Source organism: Tiliqua scincoides, chromosome 8 (genome assembly GCF_035046505.1).
Source record: "Tiliqua scincoides isolate rTilSci1 chromosome 8, rTilSci1.hap2, whole genome shotgun sequence".
Taxonomy (NCBI): Eukaryota; Metazoa; Chordata; class Lepidosauria; order Squamata; family Scincidae; genus Tiliqua; species Tiliqua scincoides.
The window spans coordinates 18,748,503-18,758,395 of record NC_089828.1 but is presented as its reverse complement, the minus strand read 5'-3'; the positions used below and the strand labels follow the sequence as shown (position 1 = coordinate 18,758,395).

General features: G+C 44.2%; 1 protein-coding gene across 1 annotated transcript; it reads left to right on the top strand.

Annotated features, from left to right (window-relative positions):
- The first annotated feature begins 229 nt into the window (after positions 1-229).
- CPLX3 (complexin 3) lies at positions 230-9,585 on the top strand. The gene is made up of 3 exons (XM_066636534.1): positions 230-390; positions 4,331-4,418; positions 9,361-9,585. The coding sequence occupies exons 1-3, from the start codon at positions 230-232 to the stop codon at positions 9,583-9,585; spliced, it is 474 nt and encodes a 157-aa protein (XP_066492631.1).
- The last annotated feature ends 308 nt before the right edge of the window (positions 9,586-9,893 follow it).

The window sequence follows — 9,893 nt, the reverse complement described above, 5'->3', positions numbered from 1 at the left end:
TGAAGTCCAGCCGGAATCCCCAGCAGTTCTGTACAGAGCGCAGCAGGTTCATCCATGGGAAACGACGGGGAAGCACATCCAACAGAGGAGACGATGCTGGTCTGAACGAGCCCGGCAGCTGAGCTTTCTACAAGCCAGCCCAGCTCAAGGATACCCTCTCGGCTGGTTGCTCCTTTTTTCTCAGTCACTCTTTACTGCCCTCCCGCAGCTCCCTCCAAACAAGCTAGCCATGGCTTTCATGGTAAAGTCGATGGTGGGTGGACAACTGAAGAATCTCACCGGTGGACTGGGAGGAGAAGAGAAAGGAGAAGGAGAGAAGACTCCAGCAGAAGCCCAAGGGATGACCAGGGAAGAGTATGAAGAGTACCAAAAACAGCTAGTGGAGGAGAAGTAAGTGCCAAGAGGGGGGGATTGGGGGAATCCCCTTTTTGCCTTCCAGGAAATATAGCAAAGAGCCTTGTGGCACCTGAAATACTCAGATGTATTTTTGTGGATGAGACTCTGCTTTATCAGATGCACAATCCTTTTGCTGTATATTTCCTGTGCTAACCTAGTTCCATTCGTCTTATATGGTCTTTGCCCCAGAAGACTGAAAGATGAAAGAAAATGTGTGAATCCCTTGTGCTTTTATTTCATTTCAGTTTTTTTAGAGAAATTCCGGAACAAAACTAAGATCGCACAAAGACGAGAGTGATTTTTAACTAACTCTTTAGGGTAGTGCATTCTGTACATATAAAAGTTTCCCAGGAGAGTCAAAGCAAGCAACAATGTTTATTCATCTCACACTCATGCCGCCATCAGTCCCATTGCCATAAATGCTTGTTGTTTCCATTTTTGAATCAATGAGAGTCTCAGAAGGAATACAAGTTCCTCAAACCTAAATTGGTACATTCCTGTCCTCTGCTGGTGAATGAGTGTGAATCCAGATCTATCAGATCAGCATTATCAGTTGATCACATTGTTTCATGTTTTTAGAAAGAGAAAAAGGCTTGCATGTGGTAGAGGTAGGTAGGACACAGAATTTTACATTTACACATTCTCTCTTTCTCTCTCTCTCTCTCTCTCTCTCTCTCTCTCTCTCTCTCTCACACACACACACACACACACACACACACTCCCAACAAAATGCCAATACAGAGCAAAATCCCTTACCCAGCCAAACAGAAATAAATCAATGGGTTCTAATTTAATTTTTAAAATAATCCCAAACCAATTAGGAGCAATAAAAAGAAGAGAGGGAATTTGGAAAACTCAGATGGGAATCATTGATTGATTCTACCAGGATATTCAACAGACTGTACCTACAAGAAATAGGGCAAATGCTGAACAAATTAAAAATAGCCCTAAGCAATATATGTGCAAAAAAGAATTCCCTCTCTAAGCAGTTTCTGTGCATAGCTCAGGCTCTAATTTCCCCTTTTATACATGCAGATCTCTGAATCTGGGTTACAGATTGCAAGCTGTGGATGCTGAACTTTCCATTTTAATCACAAACTGGGTTAAAGACATCCTGTGCCATAGTTGTTTCCGAAAAAGTGGTTGGGGGAGGGGGGGAAGGAAGTGAACCCAGGACTTTACATTTGTTTTGGAAGGCGGGGAATGTCAGTAATGCATTTTAATGAATGCCTAATCTCTTAATCCGCTTTTACCTTCAAGAGATGAGATTGTTTTCTCAGGGAAAAACTACATCTCTGGGCAGCTTTCACCCAGGAGGTGTGCGTGCGTACATGTGCATGTCTGTGTACATACATAGACATGTGTACATACATGCACATATGTATAAACTTCCAAACTTATCCTGCTCTTATAACGCACCTCCTGTAGTGATCTGCACACCCAGTTCAGTTATGGTTTAACCATTTCTCTTCCCAACTAGGCTTGCTATGAACCTTTAAGGTGAGCAAAGCTCTGTGCTTACCTCATACCTCTCCCCAACCTACCACTTGCAGAAAAGATGAGGTAGACTGCATCTGAGGAAGACATTCTGTGCAGCTATTTTGGCTTTAAAGATAAGTTGCAATGATTCCAGTTTCCTAAACCAGTCACACTGTTAGTTTGTCAACAGATTCTTCCAGGGAACTCTGATCTACTCCTGAATTTGCTTAAGATGCTTAAATCATATTGATGACCAAATTACTGGCCAAAGAAGTGCAAATACTCCAGTAGTAATCTTAACAGAGACCGCGAGTAAACCACTAGTATGAGTGCAATGAATTCTCTTTAATGGTTCCGCAATACCATCCAGCTACTAAGTGGGCAAGACTTATTTGTTCAATGTAGCATTGTCTATGCAATTGCATCCATTCATTCCTCCAAGCGACCCCATTAAGTGCACATTCATATTGGCATTATATAATTAGTATTCAGGCAAATCTTGCAGGAAATTTGCCATGAGCAAGATTCTAGATTTTTGGCTCAGGGATCGGGTTGGTGAAAACTTTTGTGCATGAGCAATTAGGATGTAACATTTCCACCAAAATGAAAGGGCCCTGATAATGCAAGGAGAGATCTCACAAAACAGAAAATATGATGAACTGATTGGAAACGGCCCTTAGTCGAAGCAAAATTCAACTGTATTAGCTGAGAAATGACACTGTCAAGGAATGAAACACCATCTCCTCTTCCTTCGCATTTGACCCATAGAATGCACGTATCTCCACAAACAGGATCAGTGACAATGTCTTGCTTGTTGGACATCATTTGACACCTCACGAAGCAGACCACCACCATCACAGGGAAATAAGTGTACCATAATCAACAGACTTGGTTAAATGTTTCCAAAAGTACAGTTCAGTTGAGCCCAAGTACTTGTAATGAAAACTATTTAGTAGTACCATTGACTTTAGTGGAAGTAATTGTGCATGTACTTTGGCTGAACTGAGTTGTGGTAGATCAGTTGCTCAATCAAAGAATCACAGAGTTGGAAAGGATCCACAAGGTTATCTAGTCCAACCCCCTGTCTGTACCAGGAGATCCTCCAGCAGGTGCCTGTCAATCTCTAGTGAGGAGGAATCTGCCACCTCCCTTGGCAATCTGTTCCACTGCCAAACTACCTGTACCATCTTCCTGATGTCCAACCAGGATCTCCTATCATGTGGTTTGTATCCATTTGATTTAGTTCTACTCTCAGGCAGTTGTGAACAAATTTGATCCCTCTTCCATATGACAGCCCTTCAGGTATTTGAAGAGCACTAAATCTGAATAACATTCTACAAAGGCAATTTTCTAGGGAATAGTTAGGACCCAAAAGGTGGAGGATATTGCGGAATTTCTAGCCTCTCTATGCAAACTAGTTGCTAAGATTTTTCTAGTGCCCTAATAGGTTATGCTCCCCTCTTAATCAGCCATTCATTATTTCTCTTCAATTTATGGAGATTGCAGAAGGGTTGTGGGATTGGTTGCAATTCCTCTGGGAAAAGGAATGAATGGGGAGAAAAAACAACAACTCTTGATCCTAATCTGAACCCTAATGTAAGGCTAGAGCAGCCATTTTCAACCACTGTGCCATGGCAAACTGATGTGCCACGAATTGTCTGCAGGTGTGCCGTGTGAATTTGGGTGAGGGTCATTTATTAGTAGGGCCATTGGGGGATTTGAGCCCCCCAGCAGCAGAGTGGTGTGCCTTGTCAATTGTCAAAAAGCTGATGGTTGACAATTTTAGTACCTTGTCAGTGTGCCATAAGACATAAAAGGTTGAAAATCACTGGGCTACCCTGGGTTCATATCCAGGATTGCGTTAATGTGGAATAGTCTCTCTCTCTCTCTCACACACACACACCTTTAGCTACTCCAGTGTTTTAAACAGAGTAACCTGTATGGGTTTTCTCACAAATGCAATGCATTCTGACAGGTGAAGTGCATATTCCAATACCTATTAGGAGTTATTACTCTAGAACCAATGGGATGCTTGTTCTGGATTATGCAACAGAGTCAAGGGTGCAATCTTCTATGCCTGGTGTGAGATGGCCTGTATAGGGAGTCAAAGCATAAGATGGCACATGACACAATGCGCGATTACACACAAGAGTGGAGTCTGCCACCTACACACTCTATTTGCATGTTATGCACCATGTGATCATTCTAATAAGCGATTATCGAGCATGAGTACAAAATGAAAAGTGGGATCTTGTCAACGTACCCTGATAAACGGTGCATCCATTTCAGTAATATACAGTATAGGGGTTTGGAGCAGAGATTAATTTACCTGTACTGAAAACCTTGAGGTTCTCTCTGCCCTAGTGGCCAACCCCTAAGTGACACTTGCTCAGCTTGCCAAGTGGGGCACATGCCTAGTTAATAAACATATCCTTCCTCCCAATGTTATTTGCAGAATGGAGCGAGACGCCCAGTTTGCACAGCGCAAAGCAGAGCGGGCGACGCTGCGGACCCATTTCCGAGACAAATACAGACTCCCCAAGGTATGTCATCAGGCACCTACTACAGTGGTAGGGTTAAGGAACTCTGGGCAGATTTCCAGAGGGTTAGTGCTGTGTGTAACTGCATTGGGATTGTGCAACAGCCTGATAGCCAAGAATGAAGAGGAGGGAATAATCATGCTCTTTTATGCCACGAAGGGAGAGAGAGTTCAAGGACTGCAAAGAAAGCTGCTACCTCAATCCTATAATAGCTGTATAGAGGGTGATGGACACCTGTGAAGAGACAGTAACACCCTATGTGTGAAAATGGTTGATGGAGAAAATCTGTTGTCTTTTGATGTATTAAACAGCATTGAGGATGGTTCCTGGTTCCCAATTCCTCATTTAACACAGCTGCATAGGCAAACTGAATAAAGAACTGAGGTTTACACAACTCTGCGCCTCCCAAAATAAGCTTTGGCTCACCCCCACCCCAACTCATGCACCTCCATAACCAGGAGACTCTCCCATGTGCCAAGAGTGCCATGATGCTTGAGGAGGCAGTGTGCCAAATGCCACTGTCCTCCTCCAAACACCCCCTGGATTCCAAAAGGAAAGCGGGAATTGAGGGGAAGAGGAAGTGTGGAGGACTGGAGAGCAGTGGACTGGAGCATCTCCACTTTTCTTCTTCAGCATTGAGTACTCCTATGGATAAAATACCTTTTGTTGAGTTTCCACTCACCCGCACCATCCTGTTGCCACACATGCATATGCATGCACACTTGAATGTGTGTACACAGCTGCCATTCCTGTATCATGCAATAATTTTACAGTGCATTGCTATGCCTTCACCTGGTGTCTGATATGAGACCCAGATCAGTCCATTAGCTTCAACATTCTAGATCAGGGGTGTCAAACTTGTTTCATGCAGAGGGCCAAAGTTAGCATTCATTGTGCCTCTGTGGGCTGGAAGTGACACCATTAAGCAGGAAGTGACATCATTAAGCAGATGATGGCCAGAAATAAGCACCTTGTTCTCACATAGAAACTCATGAGCTGCAAATGACAGAGGAGAAAAGGTACAAATCTTGTTCATATTTTCAAGATACGAGAGAGCCCAATTATCATGCTGGGAGATCCCAATTTTAATGGGAACCAGTTATATGCTTCCAGGGGCTGCACTCAGCCTACAAGCCTTATGTTTGACACCCCGTCCTAGATCAGTTCAAATGGAGACAGTGAACTTCATAGCCATTGTGATACAGTATCTCATCTTGCCTCTCTATTTGCTGGTTTTTTGTCCTATAAAATCAGACCTAAGTGGTATGATCCAACACAATGTAGCCAAGACTAAATCCTATAATTTAAAATAAATTATATCTAAGTGAGTCGCAACAAAATTCTGTCCTATTACTTTTCACAGGCCTGCATCATGATTGATGTTCTTAGACTGTGCCCTAATTCAACAATTCAACAAAATGGGGTGTTTTTTGCCCTTGGCCTGTACGTTTTTTTTATGCGTTCCAATATCTGAAATTTGCATGCAAGAATGAGAATGTGTCTTTGATTTAAGAGGAGCTCTTATGTATTTTGTCTTACAGTCTCAGTCTCCACAAATGCTGAGATCCATAACAAGGAATGTGTGAAAATGCCACGAAGCTTGAACATTGGGATTTAAGCTCATTTAGTCCCACCAACTTCCATCAGATTAACAGCTATGAGGTTCAGCTGTTCTTTGCGTGGCATTTATATTTTTAAACGCGGCATGTTCCTTCAGATGGAGAAGGTGGCTGACAAACACTATAAATAAAGCATTTGGGTTTTTTAAAAATCAGATTTAACCGTTTCATGGACTGAGCAGTAAACCTGCCATTCTGGAATCCTCCCATTGGGGGCTGCTATAAAATTGGGATTGTCACCTAGATTGTCACCTAGTACATCTAAACTCCAGGCAGAAACTAAGACAGCTAGTAGAAGCACAGTAGCTAAAGAGGAGTGTGCAGGAGGCAGAGTTTTATGGGCAACTTGTAGTGGAAGGATTTCTTATTATTGCTAGAATATTGTTGGCATCCTTCAGTCTCAGAAGACTATGGTGTCACGCTCTGAATGGTGGTTCTGGAACAGAGTGCCCTCTCCAGTGTGCGAAGCCTGGATAAAGAAGGTATGGAGGATAGGCTGTTACCTATGCAGCAAATCCCCCCTCTCCACGTCGCTGAAATGGTCCAATGGAAAGGCAGAGGCCAATACGGTTGGTTCCAGCGACGTCGCAGGAGTTGCCAGAACGTGACTGTGTTCAGCCATGAACTGCCTCAGGGACTCCAGCTCCGGATTTTGCCTCGAGGTTGACTCCTGAAGCCTTTTCCATAACTGGATGTAGCCACAAGGCAGTGGAGGTTTGGGATCAGAGTTTTCCTTCTCTCAGATGAGCTGCCTTCCCAGGCTGACGAGTCCCATCTACCCGGTGGCTGTTTAGTCGCCTCTTACGACAAGTACAGCCAAACTAGGGCCTATTCTTATCCCCAGCCCCCAGGGAATAAGAATTCTTATTGCTAGAATAAGAACAACACAAAATGACTGGAATTGTGTTAATTCTTTCTCAGTCTCAGTGTTTGTTCCCTGTAAAATAGGACTATTCATCTGTTGTCTTGGACTAGGTATTTGCACAGTACCACTGGCCAATTCTAGAGTTTTGTGTTAGAAACCATCCCTGACCTGTAGTAACTTATATAGTAACTTATGTAGTAACTTATAAAAGCACTTATAAAAGTAACTTATAAAAGGATACTTGTGCTTTTATGCACAGGCCATGCTGTGGAACCTTGGCTCTGCCCCCTGAGCAGAATTTTGTAACTGACTCCAGCTCTCATAGCTACAATTTAATGGTTCTCATTGTGGGGTCCTGGGGTTCTAGAAAACAAGCAAGCAAGCGGATTCCTGAAATCTGAAGTCTGCCCACCTCCTGGGTTGTGCTGCAAATTGGAGGTGCCTAAGCACCCCAGGTCCTAAGCGCCCCACTGCTGTGCAGTCACTAGGTGGCCAGAGGCAAACCACTCTCTTTCAGCCCCTGTCTTCCCAGTTGCAATAGGGAGATAATCATGCTCATTTTACAGGGCTGTTGTACTGATTATGTCAAGATAATACATGGGGAAACATTCTACACACTCAAAAACGCTCCATACAAATGCAAAGCATTAGGAGATCTAGCAATACACTCAGTACTGAGTACATTGTATCTACCTCCGGCATACTGAGAAAAGAGTATGTACGTAAGGCCTGTCCAGGTAATCCTGATGTAATCCAGCTAACCTCGGCCTTTGAAAAATGCTTTTTATATGCCTGACCAGTGGGGTAGCTACCCCCTCTGGCACCCTGGAGCCATGACTCCACGCCACCACAATCCAGAAGTAATTGTGGTGACGTGATGACATAACCACCAATTGCATCTCGGTTACAGCGCTCTGAGCAGTTGCGACCCACTCTGAGTGACTGACAGCTTTTTTCCCTCACCACCGCAGTACCTTATCCTGCACACGCACGCGCACACACACACCCGCATCAATGGCAGGAAGACATGGCAGGCAGGCCAGCTCCACCTCAGAACCTGCTGTCAAGGGTGCATTTTGGCATCCCCTCAAGGCGTGATACCTGAGGAAAGGTACCCCCTGCCCCCCTTAGCTACACTGCTGAACCTGACTGTGATAACCGCAAGGCTCTTGTGTCATTTTCCAACCCACATTATCCCAGCTCTGTTTCATCTTTTAAGTCACTCGACTGACAGAGATGACCCTGCTGCTTCAAAGTCCAGCCTGCTTTGTTTACTAAATCACAATACAAAAGTAACAGAGTCCACAAAGCAACAGGGGTGTGTGTCTTATTTTATTGAAATGTTTATTCCATAATATCACTGACCCCATTACTCTGGGGACTTGCCCACCACCAACTTCCTCGCTCCCCATATATTAGAATGCGTATACATTCTGCATACTTTTTTGTTTTAATTCTTATCTGCTTCTGCAAGGTGCAATTGAGATTAAATGTCAAAGAAACTGAATTTTCCAAGCCATTGGAATAAGTTGCTTTGACATCTTAAGCAAGGTGCGATGTGAGAAGCACATGTTGGCTTTTGGCAATGCTGAATGAGTGAAAACAAAAACTAGCAACAACTGCCAGGTCATTGCTCTGAATGAATGCTGGCCTTAAAGAGAGACTTTAAGCATTGCCATGTTGGTTTCACAGTGAGTCACAACCAGGTTTGAAATTGTGCAACTGCTAAGAGTTCTTTCCATAATATTCCCTGCAAATTCTTCACATTGCTGACCAATGTGATATCCAGTGTTGTGGATTACCTATTGACAGGCATTTCTGCAGCTCTCTCAAGATATAGGATGCTTTTGAAAAGGCCAGCCCAAGTCCTCCTTATATTTAAGTTGGGAAGTAAATGCTGCTCGCCCACATTTGGTGGCATGTTAGCCACTGCTTCTTTTCCTCCTGCTCCCTAGATTTGAAAAGAAAGAGGGGAATGGACAAAGAAAGTGTGAAGGAGAGACAGCATGGAGAAGAGAGTGAAGGGCTAGGTGTCAAACTTGTTTCATACAGTGGACCGACCAGCATTCATATTACCTGCTGAGGGCTGGAAATGATGACATTAAGCAGGAAGTGATGTCATTAACCTGATCATGACCAGAAATAAGCACTTTTTCCTCACTTAGGAACTCATTAGCTGTAAATCACAAGAGAAAATAAGCAAATCTTGATCATATTTTCAACATATAGGAGAGCTCAATTATCATGTGGACTGCCCTTTCAGCAGTGACACCTCAACCCAGCTCAGTAGCTGATGGTGGTGCTGGGAGAGCCTGAGGGTCAGAAAAAGAGCTTCTGCAGGCCGCACCTGGCACATGGGCCTTGACACCCTGGGCTAGAAGGAATCAGGTCAGGAGCAGATTCCATTCACAGACCAGCTTCTAATCTCTCACTCTTTTTCAATGAACACTCTTCTCTCTAGAATGAAACAGACGACAACCAGATTCAGCTCGTCGGAGGTGACGTGGAGCTCCCGAAAGAGCTGGCCAAGATGATTGAGCAAGACAACGAGGAAGAGGAGGAAAAGGACTCTGTTATCGGACAGCTGACCAACATCCAGAACCTGGACTTGGATTCCCTGAAGGATAAAGCCCAGGCCACCCTAGATGACCTGAAGCAATCGGCCGAGAAGTGCACTGTCATGTGACCCAGCTATCCCTTGCCAGCAGGATAAACCCTCAGTCGTAAAATGTGTTTCATTTTGGGGTGGGGCGTGCCCAGCGAATGGCCTGAGGGGAGGAGTGCAAGGTGGTGGGTGGAAGTGGTCCAGAAGACTTCCACTGAGTTTGCCTTCCTTGGCTCTGTGAGCTGGATCCCTTTTTCAAAGCCAGCAGTCCTTCCCTGTAAAAGGTGTCTTACTTGTCCCATCCCTGTCCATGAACATGATGTGTATTTTCCAGTCTCAGGTTAGAACAAGAGTATTGTTGTCCCCCATATCTTAACGTGACACCTCTC

Bases quoted from the DNA above. Each gene is read 5' to 3' on its own strand.
- CPLX3 (XM_066636534.1), top strand. From the start codon at position 230: ATGGCTTTCATGGTAAAGTCGATGGTGGGTGGACAACTGAAGAATCTC. The intron at 391-4,330 runs GTAAGTGCCAAG...TGTTATTTGCAG, and splicing joins AAACAGCTAGTGGAGGAGAA to AATGGAGCGAGACGCCCAGT. The intron at 4,419-9,360 runs GTATGTCATCAG...TCTTCTCTCTAG, and splicing joins ACAAATACAGACTCCCCAAG to AATGAAACAGACGACAACCA.